Here is a 19,410-nt window from a genome sequence, read left to right as displayed (position 1 = left end):
TTGCATTGAGAGATGATCTTATGGAAAGTACACCATGCCAATGTCTAGGTATGGTGAAGGGTGTGTGATGATGTGGGGACATTTAAAGGCCAAGGGAACTCAGGATGCATAGTATCCATTAAAAATAAAAATCTGCCTGCCTCTATGGGAATTTAACATGGGGTGTCCTGACTTATGCACCCTGTATTTTAAGGAAGAACATTTATTTATTTACAGAAAATCGGTGTCCTTAAAGGATGGATGTTTCCTCATTTTTTAAATTAAGATCAATTTCCAAAAGATGATTTTTTTATTCCTCTTTTTAGTCAACTTTACAATGGGTGTGTTCACTTATGCTAAGCACTGTACATGTCAACTAACTCTCATTGGAGTATTAGTCTTTCTGCTTAATATCTGCTAACATTCTACTGACTATACGAAACTTTGCAAGTACATGTCAACTTATTCTACTAATTTCAATTTATTCAACCTTTAACCCCTTATTCTACTAATCCTAATCCTACCCCTATAAGTAATACTCAACTAATACTCTAATGAGAGATGGTTGACATAGGTGCAACATTATGTATAGTCCACAGAATATCTAAAGGGGACAATCAAAATAAAGTGCAACATTCATTCCAATAGTCTTGGACATTATACTGACCTCTATTGGTATAGATATATGAAATTTGTTTATTAACTGCTGAAAGTTTCAGTACTTTTTGTTATATTTGTTATATATAAATTTGTTCACAAAAATGTAATTCTTCAATGAAATACACTTACATGAAAATGTTCTAATTGTGTCTAATTGACCATATATACAGTAGTCAACATTTGAAGTCGATTAAAACCTTTCATCAAAGTTATACACGAATTTTAAACAATACCCGTCCCGACCACTGTATGTGGGCAAAATTTAAAAGGGTCAGCATTTGCATTTATGTAAATGTATTTATTGACAGAATTTGTATAATTTCATGAAGAAAATTGAGATGAAACAGAAAACTCATCAAATCTAATATGAATTGCAAATAATGGCAATTGTTAAATGATAGGAAACAAGGATGTTACAATTATTTTTTACTTTTTGCAAACATGAAAACTCTTGTGAAGAAAAAGTCAATTCAATTTTTACAAACAAATAGAAATACTCTGACGCATGCTTTTTCTTAAACCTTGTGCTTGTCTGTTGCGAAGTCCCTTAGGCAGACTTCATTTCCTATACGTTTTGTGTCTCTGACTGAGATGTGTGTGTTATACATAAATCAGTTGGCTTTGAATCTGTTTACTGTCATTTATCTTAGCTGAATATTTATGCAGGCAGAAATAACTTGAGAGTAGACGGTCCTGTTGAGGCTAGCCTCTCCTTCTTGAACCTGCAGACTCCTTTAATTACTCCTGACCTCCTTGTGTGGAAAGTGTTGTGCGGTGCTGGATTCAAGCTCACAAATCACACACTACTATATTGTTGTGTCTGACAGGAGACAATGAGCATAGCTGTGATTTAGTGCAGGAGACAGACACCCAGAGAGCCAAATACCACTGAGAGAAAAAACACGGTATGTTACTCTATTTTAAGGTAGTCATACTGACAAAGGTAATGGTCAAGGGATACTGAGCGTATAGAAACAAGACGTCAATGTGATTTACTGTATTTTTTTATATTAAACAATTTATATATTAAAAAAAATATTTGATGTATCTGATATTACATAAATATAAAATTATTTGACATTTCCTAACATTATTAATTGTTTATAGCTTGTTTTTATTAGATTCGTATTTATTAGGTTAATATAATTATTAATATAATACTTAACATGGTGAGAAAAACATATATTTTAAACATTTATAAGATAAATGAAAATCAAAACGTTATTCCCATGGCATGTCAACCCAATAACATTTATCTTGCACAACCAAAATGTCACTCTGGTGCCAAGTTTTTAAATGATTTCACAGGTTTCTGTTCTATAATTTATCTTATTTATATTATCTTATATGTCTTATTTTTGAATACATGTACGTACACACACACACACACACACACACACACACACACACACACACACACACACACACACACACACACACACACACACACACACACACACACACACACATATACAGTACATATTCACGTGTGTGTGTGCATATATATATATATATATATATATATATATATATATATATATATATAATATATACACACACACACACACACACACACACACACACACACACACACACACACAATATTTACTTAAAGGCACATGATGTGTCACATACAGTCAAATTCTGACATTTTTATTCACAGATTGTTACTGTTACAGATGACCTTGTTAACTCTAAAGTGTCATATTTGTTACTTTTTGTTGTCAAGCGATTTGTTGCTGTTCATTTAAATCAAGAATTGAAGCGACTGCCCCTGGACAAGGCCTCCACACACCTGCCAACATTTCTACATAATATCTCAATATTCCCTATAAATCACTCTGTCATTTATGCATCCATATCATTCAGGACAATACTGATTTAAATGGAGGAAAGTTTTATAAATAAACACATCACAGCATGCTTGACTTTAAAACAGACATTTCTGCCCCTCACTAGTTTGACATAGCTATAACTCAAAGAGTGAGTTTGGGGATCTTGAGTTATGGTGGTGGCTCTGTGTTGAAATAGCTTGTACAATTTGTCCTTGTCTGGACAGTATTAAACTTTGCCCACCGTTTTCACTGGGCATCACAATAGCTGTTCCCTGTAATATGACTTTTGCTTTGGCTTTCTATTATCATCAAGGAATGATAATGAATGACGAAGTTCATGAAATGAACTAAATTAAATTCAACGAGAATTGGCGTTTCATTTAAGTGTCCATAAGGATCTCTTTTTGTTTCACTGTCATTTTCATGTGTTGAGTTCACAATCTCTCCCTTAGGCTTGAAGATCTGAGCAGAGGGCAACATTTCACCTTGACCTGAAGCTGAGGTGACCAGGCAAGCACAAAAAAAACAAAAAACTCTTTCAGAGAATTAAAAATAGGCCTTGGCCTGACTGTTGTGCTCTTGCCGTGGCCTCGGTGTGGCTGCGGGGTCTCGCTGGCTCCTCCAGCTCTGTCTTTCACATGAGATTTGAGGAGACTGAAGCGCTGTAGCCTGGCCCCTGCAAGCCGGTTCTGCTTGCAGGCCGAGCACAGGATGTGCGCTTCTGCATTGGGAAGAGAGGGAGAGCCCGGAGACATCAACACCAATTGGCACTAATTAGGAGGCCTGGGCTTGCTGGGGTTGAAGCCACATTCATGTCAGGAATACTGATGCCAACCGAGTGTTGAGACACTGCTGCTGTCACCACTGAACTCACAAGTGGTGTGGGGAGGGGCAGAGGCCTCGGTAATTATACATGCCTTGTGTGTCCTATGAGTAGGTTCATTACTACTGTTTAACACAATGGCTATCATACATCGTTCCCAGGTTTTGACCACTTACACAGGGATCAGCAATAGTTTGCATAGCTTTTTATTTGTCTATTGGGAAGGAATGTTGTGTTACAAGTTACTAATTAGAGGATATTTCAAGTTTGCAAGTTTTGTGGCATTGAATGTATAAGAGACATTCAGAGTTTTATTTGAAACTTCTAACTCAGTATCTAGATATGTATTCTGCTTTGTTTATTCAAAGTTACTGTATGTCTATGGTGCTAATTGTTGCTCAAGGCTACATTTCTAATTTCCATTTAGTTTTTCCTCTAATAGTTTATTATATCTAATGTTTCATTTTATTTCAGCTTTATTAACAAAATGTTTTTAATAGTTTTAGTTTTAGTTAACAAGTTAATTTTTCAAAAAAAGATTAAATAAAAAACTTTATTAATGTTATTTTAAAATATGGCGTAAACTCAGATTCAGAGTTTACACAAATTCCCTTGTATAATACCTCTTCATTTTATTATTCAAATTATATACTTTTTGCTAGAAAAGATTGATATGCCTCCTTATCAAAATGGGCAGTTCTTGTGCAGAATAAGAGCCTTTTTTGTGAGATTGTAAAGTCTGTAAGTCTATCCTCCTGCTCCTGCTCATGATTCACTGTTATGGAAAAATATATTAAGAAAATCTTCCTGACTTCCTAATCCTGCTATTCCAATGCCAATTTAGATCCTGGCTGGTCTGTTTTCCATCCAGCTGTGTCTTAGCCCCCGTTCTGGCCAATCACTGCTCTTTATGGGATTATCCAGCCCCCATAATGTTCTCTGCCCTCATCGTCCCCAGAAAGATCACTCTGGGCAAACACAGCAGGGATCTCAACTGCAGGAGAGCATGGCTCAGATAACCTGCCGTGACTGGGTTGTTTATTGGTAATGTGCCTTTGAGAGATATGAGAGGGGATGTATATGAAATGTGCATTCATGGATTGCTGTAGTACACAAAAACTCTTGTTCGGAGAAGAAAATTGCCAGGCTTAGCCTGTGGTAAAGAAAATCGTTGGCAGTGAAAGCACTTTTTTGACCAAACAGATGTTGCATCTCATCACCGCAGGAATCATCATATGCATTTCTAGCCTGGTGTGTTTTTAGTCATTTAGACATCATGGAGTTCAGGTTTATTGAGCTTAATCCAAGAGGAAAAATGAATCTCATGCAGAGAGCATGATAGAGTCTTTATTTATCTTTATTTATCACCACATGACCAGGGCCGCTGGAATTTGTTTCTGTGAATGCTGAGCAAGGCAAGAATCACAGAGCTTGTATGTCTTCTAGAGTGTTTGTTTCAGTGATAGTAGGGCAAAACAAACTGAATGTGAGGCGTAATTTATTTATTGTATAATACAGTGTAACCGAACTAAACTGTTTTCGTATTCATAATGCCGCTTCCTTTTATTTGCTTACCCACAAATCACTGTTGATATCTGATCATTTCACTGTGGTAAGCCTGTGTTTGCTACTAAGTTTAGTTCAGCCAGCCTATTTTAGGAAAGAAGCTCTTGACACAGGCCTGCGCCAGTGAAAAATCTTCCCCAGATTGGATTCCATAGGAGCATCACCAGGAAACAATCAATAAGTGAGCGGAAAGAGGCCCGTCTCCCTTGATCGCTATGTCCCAGCGCCCTCAGAGCCAAAAGAGGGAAGAGTCAAGCATTTGTGCTTTCTAATGAACCCGTTCCCCTCTCCTTTGAAAAGACTTGCACCACTATTGCTATTGCTTATTCTTGGGGTTATAGGATATAAACAAACACCTTGTTGATTTTTTTATAGATTTCTAGTTTTTGTTTATTCCTTTTTTTCTTTTTTTTCTTTTTGGATGTTGGAATTCCAGCTGGAATCAATTAAAAATTGTACATTTCTTTGACATGTAACTTCTCTCACAGTATTTATGCTATACGGATTCGATGCCTCAAATCTTTTTACGGTATATATATTTGTTTTTCTTTTTTTCCCATTTAATTTTTAGTAAATAAAATTAAAAACAATGCAGTTTTATTTTAATTCGTTTTCTCTCTATTGTTTTAGGTTTTTTTTTTTCATAGTTTTCGAATTTCAAATTTACGGATTTAAATTATTTTAATATTTATTAATTAACTGGCAGGTTGTAAATATTCAGAACACCCTGTCACTGTTGCAATAAGTTTTGGGCTACTCATATTTTCTTCAAATAATTTAAAAGTCTATAGGTGTGTATTATTATTCATTTAAAGCTAGTAGTATAGCATCTAATGTGATCTATTCCTTTTCAGCATTTGTAACACGTGCACAACCAGCCATATTTACAGTCACATACTTTGTCTTGCAAAAGCAGTCCTCATCACAAAAAGTTAAAGATGACAGACATTAAGATGGGCTCAATTTCCCTTGCCTGAGTAACCAATCTCATCAAGAGCAATTAGTAGCCTGTAGTACCAATGGCTTCAGACAGGTTCAAGTGTCCTGGCATCCTCCTATCATGCCTTCTGGTCACACCTCCCTGTGGCTGGTTCCTGCCCGCAAACACTATCTCTTTTTTATCTTTCTCCTTACTTCTTAGATATTCACTCGTTGTCAAGACAGGGATGTGTGGTTATTTCTGTCTGGCAAGTTTATGTACCTGTGTTTAAATTCTCTTTTTAATTCTGTCACCAGATAAATGTCTATTTCTTTCTCACCCCCACTCTAAACCAAATTATACTTACTAGCAGTCTTTGATGAACTTACTGTGCATACTTTGTACAGTACGCATACTGTGTGAGGAGAGCATTCATTTTTGACGAAGTTGGCGTTTAGCCTTTTGCATCTGAAGTCTTTATATTTTTACATTATTATAACAAATTATAACACATTAAATTGTTATAAATTCTATTTTGTTCGAATTTTAAGTCGTTATTGACAGACATTTTTGACATCTGTTCTAGCTCTGTGTTCAGGATAGTTCAAGAGAGAAATATTGATGTCTGGTTTGAGAACACTTCATTCTTTTCAGTCAGATCTTTTGAATTAATGGACTGATTTAGTCCGCAAAACCAGTCTGAATGATTGTTCATTATTCTCACTGATCGGAACTCAACTCCAATCAACCAATCAGATTTGAGGGATATGTTTTAACTATCATTAAAACTATCATTTCCTATCATTTCCCTCTGATTTTAGGGATAAGTTAGGGGTAGGGGTAAGGTTAGGACTACTATGTTTTTGACAGGAATGTTGTTCCAGGATCAACAAAAGATGTTTCATGATCAACATGTCTTACTTGGCAAAATCACAGTTTTTGTCAAACTTATGTCAACTGACATAAGGGTTCCTTTAAGTTCCATTAAATTCCTTTAAGATTTTGGGCCTTATCTTGTCAGTGTTCCAATCTCATCACATGTCATGACAGCAAACGAAAAAAACACCATGCTCTGGAAAAGAGAGTTTTCTTACGCATCGTCTTATTCGGTTAAAATAAAATCCCCTTGAGTGTTGTAACCCATTTTAAGCACAATACCAAGCAGCTTGTTACTGCCTCTCTCTCCTCTGGCTGCTTATCTGCCTTATCACTCCGTCATTCCACACTTCTGTTGCCATGTGTGCAGACAGAGATGGACAGTGACAGCAGGCGGTGGGCAGCGCCTACTCCCAGACCTGTGCCCACCCCCCATCACCCCACAGGGAGGGCAGGAGATGAGCCCTGTGTGCCGGTGGCCGGAGGAGTTCTGCAGCGAACACATGTATCACTGTAATGTCTTGTGAAGGGCCACTTTGCCAAGAGTATTAATTAGAGGTCAGGCTTTTGGGGAGCTGCTTTGTTTCAGCCCCAACTCCACGCTCTGCCAGGTCAGGGCTCCACTCCAACATGGCTACAAGGGAGGCTGCTCAAGGCCTCTGCGTGTGTGTGTGTGTGTGTGTGTGTGTGTGTGTGTGTGTGTGTGTGTGTGTGTGTGTGTGCGCGCGCACATGTGTTGGCAGGAGGTTACACATCACACTGCTTGATCTCTGTACAGCATTTTATGTGTGGACAATCGAGACTTTTAACTACAAAAAAACAAACAAACATGTAAATGCTTGATTTTATTTTTCTGATCTTCATCTGACAAACAGTTGAATTTTATGCTGTTGCATGTGTGTATTCTGTGTGCATTCTTGGTCTTTTTGCTTAGTATTCATCTACACCACTCCTTAATTTTCAATGTTAAATAACAAAGTAATGGCCGCATGGCTTAGCGGTTTGTGCACATCCTCCAACAGTTAACTGCTAGTATGTTATGATATAAACCTGGTATTCAGTAGTGATATAACAACATAGCATAACATAATATAAATTAATAAATAATTAGAAATATATAGTATAATACATTTAATATACTATATATAATTAAACAGGATACATACTATTTATTTTGTATATTGCTAAATATATTATAGAAGTCAATAATTATAATTGTTATTATTATATAATATGAACTATCATAAGTTAACAAATATTTGTAACTTTACTCTTATGAAGCTAAGGATATCCTGGAAATAAGTTTCGACTCAATGATAAACCAGTTTGATAAAGAACCCCCCCCCCCCCCCCCCCCCCCGCCCATTTCCTGTCCATATCAATAAAAGTTGCAAAAATAATTAAATTTTTATTTAAACTTTTATTTTCCAGTCCTTTCTCATTTCCTCTGTTCTCAAATACACATAATTTCTCCCGTGTACAGTTTGTTAGTGCTGTGGCAATCAGTACAGACAGACCTGTGCAGGTGTTTGGGAGATGACCGTGTCAGAAGTTAACAGGATTTTGCCCCACTATGGAAACCAGAGATAGAAATCGGAAAATGTTTATGTGATATTGCATCCAGAGTGACAAGTGTCAATAGTTTCTGGATGGAGGTGAGGCAGGTATGGATTTTTGAAAGGCGCTCTTCCAACCCTGCCTGTCATTAGATAGTGACCAACTCTAGTTTGCCTGTGCATGTTGAAAATTTAATCTGTTGACAAATGCTGTATTAATAGGGCCCAGCGCGACTGGAGAAGAAAAGGAGGGGAGGAACATGCCAGACCGTATAGAATCACATCCTCAAGACCCTTACATTACGAAAGATTGAAACAGCAGTATAACATGTAGGTGGAGCACAGCATCCGATGAATAATATTCTTAATTTCTTAGAAACGTATTGTAACAAGAAAGTCCAGGAATCACATGAGATCATGGCATCATGAGAATTTGGCTGAATGTGGCTTTTTTAATGCACGTTTATGGCCAAAAGTGATGTCCAGAGGGGATTGGTTTGGGGATTTTTTTTTTAAATTACCCTACAAGTTCAATTAAACCATCAAGTTATATATAAAAACAAAAAAGCTCACATGAAAAAGCATAAATTGACCACAACATAATAAGTTTTTTATATTTTGTTTTTTATGCATTTGGTCATTAAAGTATGACAGCCTGGCCAAAAATTATGTCCACACAAATTATCACAAAGTTATCACACAATAAAACATTTGATTCCAAACACAACTACACAATGTGCTTACAAAAATCTTTAACAAAGTATCAATAATATTTAAATAATATTTGAAAAATTCAATTTTCCTAGGCCGGACATCACTTCTGGCCACTACTGTACATGTTTGAATGTGTTAGTATGAAAAAAGTCCAGCTAAAAATTAAGGGCCAGTTTTACTCGTATAATGCCGTTTAATTTAGTCTGGTTTAACATATTTAATATTAAATATAAAATCCATATAATAAATATACTTAATAATAATTAATATTATATTATTATTATTATCATTAAGTTAATATTTAAAAAAACATTTCACCCCCATCTTCCCCCAAAAATTCAGACATTATTTGCTCACCCTCAATTGTAAGTAAAGATGACCGTTTTAATTTTGAGGGAACTTTTCCTGTTTAAACTTCACCATACTGTTTTAAATGCAGTATATGTACAAGATGTCTTTATAAAAATGTACACTAAAATCTCATCTTGGGTTTCCTTATATGTTTTTTCCTGATAAATCTCATATTTGCGAAGCAATTTGTGACAAAATCCAATCCTATTTCTTATCTCTAAATTTCACACCTCTCCTACCAGAATGGCAAGAGACAGAAATGTCAATCTCACTACATAAAAGCAAATCAAGCAAATAATTGATAACCATGCAATGATTAGCCTGTGTTAATCAGTGCCGCCATATATGTACATGTTGTAGATGTCTCTTGTAGAGGTAACTCTATATTCCTTTATCCCACGTGTCCAAGAGTCTGTTTTACTGAGCACTCATTCTCTGAAATACACACTGTGGGAGTGAAGAGGCATGACCGCACCAGCAATTACTGACTCCGCACCTCTGACTCTTTAATTTGTTCCTCACGGACTTGCCTGCAGCCAATACGCAAAATCAATAGCCTCTCCTCCAGAAGAACTAGTGCCAACAGCTCCACTGACATATGAAGATACATGTTCTTCCATGAGGTCAACAAAAAGAGAGGATTGCACATATTGTTTTTTGTAACATGTTTTTCTAATGCTGTATAACATGTTCAGTGATGGGCTTAATTGTTAGTTTTTGTTTGTTTTTTCTTTACAGTCTTCTTTCTTCTGCAAATCCGCTAAGTGGCTGTCTGTCAACACAAGGTAAGTTGTTCTTACTGAGCTGTTAATCTATGCTAGATCCATGAGCTATTTAGTTGTAGTGCAGTAAGTGTTTCTCTGTTCGGAGGAAACCACTCATTAACACAGCATGTACCAGGATTTGCTCTTAGCACTTAGCAGTTGTCTAAATCCACTTTACCTGGTTTTTCTCATTATGTGATAATGGACGGAGAATCATAGTGGCTCGATAGCCTTGCAATTAATCTCATCTGCATTGTGTTAACTGTGTCACTGGAAGAGTGTTGGTGCTCCACAACATTTCGATGCCAGCCACTTTCCTTAGTGCACGACACACATAGTAGGTTCAAATGAAATTAGAGAGGGCTTGCACTGGGGTTGCCCAACAATGCTTTACATTTTGATTAACAACTTATATAATTAATTGGAAGAGGTACACAACTCCCTGTTGTAAACCTATACCTGTACGGAAGAATAGAAGACCCAGTTAAAGATGACATGAAACAGTATGCACAGCTCTTTTAAAGGGTTAGTTCACCCAAAAATAAAATGTTGTTATTTACTCACCCTCTGTCACGGGGTGTTTGCAGGCGAACAGACAAAGACAGGAGAAGAAGGTTCCTAACAGCAATAGTTTTAATAATACTATTCACGAAGGCAGGCAGACAGGTAGCAAACACGAATAACATAACTGTGACCGGACAAGGAGAGCAGGAGAAAGAACTACTTTAGTACTAAACACAAACAAGGATAATTATTCAAACACAGCTGACACATATGCATTAATAATGACGTTAACCAAGGTGACGTGGGAGAGTGGCGGTAATCTGCACAAGGACACGTGACAAAAAACAAACAAACTGAAAGTCCATGAAAACGGGAACTAACAAAACATAACGGTGAAAACCTCATGTCACTTCAAACCTGTAAGACTTTCATTTATTTTCATAATATTAAAATATTTTTAATGAAATCTGAGAAACTTCTGTCCGTCCATTGACAGCCAACTACCACTTTGACGCCTCAGAAAGTTTATAAAGAGATCGTAAAACGAATCCAGGAGTATCAGTTGAGCTTTTGTTTTTTGTTTGCTGATCAATGTTTATATGCGAATAAAAGCCTAAATTCTATCTGTTCATCATATAAAGGGATCATGTCTCTTCAGAAAATTTAGACTAAACCGCTCTATTCATATGGATTATTATTATTTTTATATATATATATCTCTTTATGAACTGAAAACGGCATCTTCTCAACATGTTGACAACACGAACCAAACTCTTCCAGGCCTCAGCTACAACTACAGTGTTTGAGGGTGGGTCAAAGTAGACATTAGGCTGGCATTATGCAAATTTGGGTAACACTTTATTTTACAGTGTCATTGTTATATATGTTACATGTAGTTACTGTAGTAATAACTACAAAATATGCATAATTACATTCCACTAACCCTAAACCAAACCAAATCCTTATCCTAACCCTATAGTAAGTACATGTAGTTACTTAATATTACTCAGTACTTAAATGTATAATTACAGTGTAACAAAGATACCTTAAAATAAAGTGTAACCCAAATTTCTTACATTGTTACATATGTATGTAACAGGAAGTTTGGCTCAAATTGCGGACGACTCATTTCGGCAGTTCAGAATCAATCTTTAACACTTTTACATTCAAAGAATGCTATATAATCCACTGAATGACAGGAAAAATATAATAGGGGCACTTTCATTTAAAAACAGAATAATTTGCTCTAATACATTGTATTATGATTGATATTAAATAAGTGGGGTTTGATTTCATGCCTTTAAACTACAGAGACATGTTTCATTTTGCTCTGCCATTTTTCCCCTAAAGTTCTTCTGTAACTTTCTGTGGTTTTACTATGAGTCAAGAGTGAGATCTCTCTCCCTAAGCATCTTATTTTTAGACATTATACATATTCTCCCCCTGAACATGGGCTAAAGAGACCCAGCAACATTAATTTTGACTTCAAGCTAAGTTTACAAAGTTTGTGGCTCAGAACGTGACCGGTGGCCTGGCGTTAGACCTGTTGGAGAGCCCCTGTTCATTAGTGTTATGGGCAGGGGGCGATCCGTGGTCCTTGTGTGTGTGCGCGTGTTGTGACTTTTTCAGGGCCGAACTGTGAAATGCCGGTGAGGAAGCAGCCTGCAGACTGTTTGCGCTGATGTCACAGAGAGGTATGATGACGTGTGTGCACCAACAGTGCAGTTAGGTCTGTCAGTGCGCATCCATCACAGACGTGGCCGGTCACTGGCCTCTCTCCATCCCCACAGCTGAGACCAATGTGGACAGACAGTTGGAGCCCCTTGTATTTAAAGCTAAGAAGTTCAGACAGATGACACCCCTCAGGGAGGGCTGCAAATGTGCGTCCTCTCCCCTGCACTTTTTGAAAATTCCCGGAGTGAGGCGAGAGATCCTGGTTATTGTCTGTCGATCCAGTTGTTGTCTAGCTGGTCATCCAAGAGTCTATTGAATCTCAGCTATGCTCTCTGGTTGCGTCTCTCCTGGAGCTCCTCAAATGAGATGTAAGGGAGAAAATAATGCTCTGTCTCATTCTGGTTGCCATTTAGCCTAATACTGAGAGACACTTTGAACAAGTCGAAACATAACCCGTGGACCACAAGCCACAAATTCTAAATCATTGATGAGATGCTCCTCTTAGCTATACACTCTGGCCGCCCCTGTCAATCTTCTTCGCCAATTATGCACCACCATCCTTTATGTTTTTCAAGGAAGAGGATGTGTTTTGCTGTGACCTTCTCTTCTGCTGGATTCACGCTTGAAGCATCCTGTGATATTGTTCTTTTCAGTCACATCAGAATGATCGCTGTCATATTGCATCTTATTTGATTGCCTTCTACCAAGATTAAATACATGGCTGAAATGCATACCTCTTCCAGCTGTGCTCATTGAGAATGCCCAGAGGATAATTTTATTCCTCAGAGGTTGCTCTTTCATAGATCTAGAGACTTAGTGGAGTTCCCAGTTATGTTTCATTGAAGCATCAACTTTGTCTCAGATATGTGTATCCGAAAATTCCTAAGAAATTAAAATAGACTCCTGTAAGTCAATTCTTGATCAGAAGTAAGACTGTAGAGGTATACAATTGATGTGATAGGATAATGCAGATTATTTGGTAACAAAATAATCTATACATCTGACCTGTATGTGTATATATTATTTATATTAATTTTATAAGGAATGTCGTACATATTTGTGTATAATATATTTTGTAGGAGTAGAAGAAAGAAGGGAGAAAAACAATCTCTGACTCTTTCTATGCATTACGTCGTTATGCCAGAGGTTGCCGATAGGTGACTGTCATTCATTCAAGCAATTTGTTCAAAACACCCTTTTATGCAGGAACCAAACAAGTGATTGTCTTGATGAGTGAGTCATTGAATCATGTATTCAACAGATTCAAAGATGCTAATTTAATAATATTTAATATAATTAAATAAAAATAATAATTAAACCAACTGTTACTCGGAGATGCACAGTGGTGAAAAAAAAACACATTTACTCAGGCTTACTCGTACATTAAATGCAAATATTTTAATAAGGGAAATGGAGATGAAGATGGAGAGCAAATGCTTAAATCCTCAGATCTTTGGATACACTGGGCTTGTATATTCATTACTCTCCAGAAACAAATGTTTTCTGAGAACTTCAGATTGTTTATTGATTTTCATCTCTGAAGCTTGAGTAAGTCTGTCTGAGGGGCTCCCACGGGACTCCAGGGGTTCGATGAGGGTGTCACGTTTCAAACCTGACTGCACACTGTGCCATGTCAACTCCTGGGATATGATAACAAGTAGAATGAGTGGAGAGGACAGCAGCCCTGTTTCATCTGGGTTCCTCACTGGTTCTCATTACAGGGTTGGAGTTCACCATGACGTGGTCTTTACGTTAGATTCTTTTAGTCCTCGCTGCACTGCTGTGATTCAACTGAGAAAAATACACTGTAAAAGTGGAGTCGTTACTAAACGTAACTAAAAGTTATTTATATTTGATCTTATCTGCAAAAAATTCTTTGTTGATGTAACCTATTCATGTTGATTTAGTCAATATTAAATAATATTTATGGCTTAAATAAATCACTTTACTTACCACATGAAGCACATTCTTAAGTTACCTGACACAATATTTTTAGAGTGTACTAAGTAAAACGAAACAGTACATAAAAAGCCAAAAATTAAATAAAAACTCTCTCTTTTTTTAAGGGTTCTTGTCTCAGGACCAGGACTATCCATTTTATAAACAATTTAATAAATAATAAAAAAACATGAAACTGCTTTCTGAAAGTTTACTTCCATTATCTAATATACTGTATTTCCAATAGTGTCAAAGGCCATTCTGATGCTGTGCTTCTGTGTAATTTAAATACATGTCGTTGTCATGACAAGCATGTCTTTTATTAGTCTCGCATAGGCAAATCTTCAGACTGATGGCAGAAGGCCTGGACTCCAGGCCAGCTTTAATTGGACTGACTGACATGTGAAGCAACCAATCACAGTTCGTTTTGTTCAGTGTCATGTTTAGGGGAGTGGAAACGTAAAATCGATGTCCCTTATTATAACAGACCGGCACGTACTATAAAACTCTTGGACATATTTTTAAAGAGCCTATACCATGAACATCACATATTTCATATACTTTTGACAGACCAGTATTTAGTGTATTCTGATAAGCGCTCATTGTCACTGTTGTAAATATGATTCCATGATGGGGTTTGGCAATGAGACAGCTTTGTTTCCAGGCGGACTGTTAAATAATGCGACACGCACATCTCCTAAAAACAGATCAAGACTTTGAAAATCTTGGAAGTGTTTCTAATTTTAAGTTTGCATCAGATGTTCAGCCAACAGTCCGTGGGCGTGATGTATGAAGCTGAGACTAATATTTTAGAAATGCATATTTTTATTTTATATTCTCAATAATCAAGACGTTTCCGTGTTATAGACTATAATTTCATAATATTATTTCTGCAGTTGTAACTGCAAATGTAAATCCAGTGTAAAACTATATAAATGCTTATTTTATATTTTTGTTTAGTTGTTTATTACATTTTTGTGGTGTATGTGAAACTTCAGATGCAGCTTCTTGTAAGTGTAAAGACACAACAAAAACTTGTTTTTGTATGTGTACACATGTGAGCACAAACGAGCCAGACTCAGAACTACCACAGACATGGCACTGCAGCTACTTAACAGACACACTCTTCTTGTTCATATAAATAGCATTGATTTAAGTACTAACTATTCACAGCATCTGTGCTTTTTGCCAAACGCCTTCTTTTTTTGCACATGATTCTCCTTATTTAAGTCCTTGCGTTTTCTTCTCAAATGGACCTTGAGGACAAACAGCCACCTTGCCAAAGGTTCCAAGTTGACAATCCCAGATTAGGATGATCTGCGGCTTGACCTTATCTGCATGCTGTGTCTGAGTGGGTTCCTGGTATCGCATGACCAGTCATAATGGTGTGTAAGCCACATTGGGGATGCTGTCAGCACTGTGCTTCTGTTCATTTTGCCTACTCAGAAACCATAGACCAGCACCTCAGGGAAAAAACAGATGATCCTCCCAGTCATTGGCAGTAAATTGGTATTTAAACAATCCTCAACATTTCTTAAAGAGGTCCTATTAAGCTTTTTCCCTTTTTTAACTTTAGTTAATGTGTAATGTTGCTGTTTGAGCATAAAAAGGCATTAAGCTGGTTTAGATCTTACTTATCAGACCGTTACCATTTTGTCTGTCTAAATGGGGAAAAATCAAAGATAACGTCAGTAGACTATGGAGTGCCGCAAGGATCGGTGTTAGGCCCTCTGCTATTCTCAATATATATGCTGCCACTTGGTAATATTATAAGAAAACATGGAATTAATTTCCACTGTTATGCTGATGACACTCAATTATATATCTCATCACGACCAGATGAAAACACTAACTTATCTAAATTGACAGAGTGTCTAAATGATATAAAATGCTGGATGACGTGTAATTTCCTGCTATTAAATTCAGATAAAACGGAGGTACTACTTATTGGTCCAAAAAACTACCCACAAAATCCCTTACAATACAACTTTAATTTAGAAGGATGTCCTGTTACTTTATCCACTACAGTAAAAGACCTGGGTGTTATACTAGACCGCAACTTGACTTTCGAAAATCATATTTCATATATTACAAGAACAGCCTTTTTCCACCTTAGAAACATTGCTAAGCTACGCAACATGCTATCTGTTTCTGATGCAGAAAAGTTAGTTCATGCTTTCATGACCTCGAGACTAGATTACTGTAATGCTTTATTAGCTGGCTGTCCTACATCCTCAATTAACAAGCTACAGTTAGTGCAAAATGCAGCTGCTAGAGTTCTTACTAGATCAAGAAAATATGATCATATAACACCTATTTTATCATCTCTACACTGGTTACCTATTAAGTTACGTATCAATTACAAAGTATTCCTACTGACCTATAAAGCCCTAAATGGTTTAGCTCCTGTGTATTTAACAGACCTTCTATCGCCATACAATCCATCGCGCTCTTTAAGATCACTAAATTCGAGGCTTCTGGTCATTCCTAGGATATCTAAGTCCACTAAAGGAGGGAGGGCGTTCTCGCATTTAGCTCCTAAACTCTGGAATAGCCTTCCTGATATTGTACGAGCCTCAGACTCGCTGTCCCAGTTTAAAACTAGATTAAAGACGCATCTCTTTAACCAAGCATTCACTTAATGCTTAACCTTTGATACTGCTGAATCGGTTCGAATGCATTAACATTATGAACATCAGCTATGCTAATTATTTCCCATCTGCCTTTCTGCTGTTATCTCGGGACGCTAGTCCCGAGGTAAATAGCGTTCGTCAGCTCCAGTTTGTATCCAGCCTCTCACGGAGACTTCAGATGCCCCAACGCCTGTGAAGAGACGACTCGACGCCTGTGAAGAGACGACTCAAAGCCGGCGATATGTTATGCCATAAATTAATACTTGATTAACTAACTGTATTTTTCTATGTACATTTCCGAAATGCAATTTCTGTAAAGCTGCTTTGAGACAATGTGTATTGTGAAAAGCGCTATACAAATAAATTTGAATTGAATTGAATTGAATAAAAAAAAAACATCTGCAAGGTTACAAAGCTCAAAGTCCACTCCAAAGAGAGATATTTTATTTAACAGAATCCACTTTTCAAGAACTAAAACAAATAGCTCGTTTGGATTACAATGCACTTTTTACGGATCTTATAAAGTCATAATATTCCCAATTTAAATAATCCCCGCCCACGGAATGCACAAAAAAGTTGGCGAGGCCTGGTTGAGCTGCGCTGTTTTTTCCACCCCGGATACATTTGTCCTAAGGCTGATGAACTTATAGAGGTTAAAATTTATAAAACACTGTTCCTGAACATTATAACCTCAAAGTTTGTCTGTGCACTGCACATATACAGAGAACTGCAGACAGACAGAGTACAATGCAGGTTAAATGCACAAAAGCTTCTCCTGAAAGACGTAGCATTTTGCCGGGAGTCGGGACAATCTGTTGTTTATGGATCACAACTTGTAAGTATGTCTTATTATTTGAAGTTGTGTTTCTATTAATAGTTCCAATTATAAGCTTTATGTTGTTGCTATGATAGCAATGATGTAAACAAAGGCCAAAGCTTTGCCTCCGCTAGCCTGCTAACTAACATTACAGTATTGATGTAGTGTTTACTGTAGCTTAGGTACGCTCTTGCTTTTGTAAGACTATTCACCACCCCTTAGGAAAATTATCCATGATTTTGTGATCGATTACTGTTTGTATTACTATGGTTTTGTGACAAATATGATTAAATGGTGGATAACGACCACCTGAAACGTCCTGTGAAAACTTGCAAAATTCGTGCTTGAAATCCATTCAGCAGGATCCTCTAGTTCGTTAACATTGTCAGGGTCTGAATCGGGCTCCAAATGGTTTGAAATTGATGCCATCGTTAATATTTACATCTGAATAGAACTTGCAGTTATGGAGGGGCGTTACATTTCCCGAACACGCGCTATGCACTGCCAATCACAACACACTGGGCCAGCTAACCAATCACAGCACATTTCGTATTTCGGAAGGAGGGGCTTCATCGAAAATGGCGCATTCAACCAGACTGGGGAGAGAGGCGCTGTAACAATGTAAAATATGTGAAAAATTATGCATTTTTTAAAACAATTAAACATGAAACATATTCTAGTACACCCCAAAAACAAAATCAAGACTTCGTAAAAGGGCATAATAGGACCCATTTAAAGTTTTGTATGTTTGAAAACAGAATAAAATTCAACTCTCAGACAAATGTCCAATGAGATCTATTGACATGATAACTAACAAATATTGCTGTCTGAGATGCATCACAAATATATTTATGCAACAACTTGGAGCACATCTGTTGCTGTGAATCATAATTTGAGTCACAGCTTGGTGCCCTAGTAATTACAAAATCTAATACGTTTGCTCTCACTTAAAAGCATTCATGTTCCATGCACATGAAACGGCAAACAAGAGATAAGACTTCAAAACATGGCTGCTTTCAAGGTAAACTCTTAAAAGGCAAGATCAAGGTCTAGATGTTCAGGATTGTTTTTCAGACTACCTTCTTAGGCTCTGGTGAGGAGATGCTAGGCATGCATTACTGCATTTTACTATTTTACTTCTAGTGGATGATGTTTGTTTGTGAGGAATTGGTTGTTTATATCTTTTATTTTACTATTATGGAGGATGTATTGGAATTAATAGATTGAATGTAAGGTTTGTTTGTGGCTAAGCATTTATCACTGCATTCATTTTTGTTTATTTATTTATACTACTAGTAGATGATTGTTTAATGTTTGGAAATGTATTACTACTTTCTGTTTTTTATTGTTTGTTAATTTAATATTTATTTAAGTATTACTAGTATTATTATTTACTATTTTTGATGTTAGGAATTTATTATGAATTTATTTAAATTTCTAACTGTGTTAGGAATTTGTTTCTTCATTATGTTTGTTTGTTTCTTTGTTTATGTTACTATTATTAGATGATGTTTGTTGAATGTTACAATTTTATAACTGCATTCTTGTTTGTATGCATTGATTGGTTTATATTTTACTAGTGGTAAACAGTGTTTATTTGATACTAGAAATGTATTACGTAGCATGTAAAGTTTGTTTGCAAAAACACTTACAGAAAAGTGCCAGAAAAACCACAGTACCATTTTTGTTATGTACCATATTATCATAGGTTTTTGGACATCTCATTTCATTCAGTATTCCTTTGTGTTTCAACTGGAATTTACCTACTCAGATCAAACTTTGAGAACTTTGACAGTGTACA

At 36.6% G+C, this 19,410-nt stretch overlaps 1 protein-coding gene across 9 annotated transcripts in view; it reads left to right on the top strand.

The window, feature by feature from the left end:
• Positions 1-19,410, top strand: part of esrrga (estrogen-related receptor gamma a) — a 276,809-nt gene that overhangs the window by 55,087 nt on the left and 202,312 nt on the right. For all 9 annotated transcript variants that reach the window (XM_077239803.1, XM_077239807.1, XM_077239795.1 and 6 more), the window contains one exon: positions 10,018-10,064. In XM_077239803.1, the coding sequence (XP_077095918.1) occupies positions 10,018-10,064 (47 nt within the window). The remainder of the gene's footprint in view (positions 1-10,017; positions 10,065-19,410) is intronic.

The sequence above is a fragment of the Siphateles boraxobius genome, unplaced genomic scaffold (assembly GCF_051911475.1).
Source record: "Siphateles boraxobius isolate OS27281-9 unplaced genomic scaffold, OSU_SipBor_1 22, whole genome shotgun sequence".
Lineage (NCBI taxonomy): Eukaryota > Metazoa > Chordata > Actinopteri > Cypriniformes > Leuciscidae > Siphateles > Siphateles boraxobius.
The sequence above is the reverse complement of the archived record's forward strand: the minus strand, read 5'-3'. Positions and strand labels throughout refer to the sequence as shown.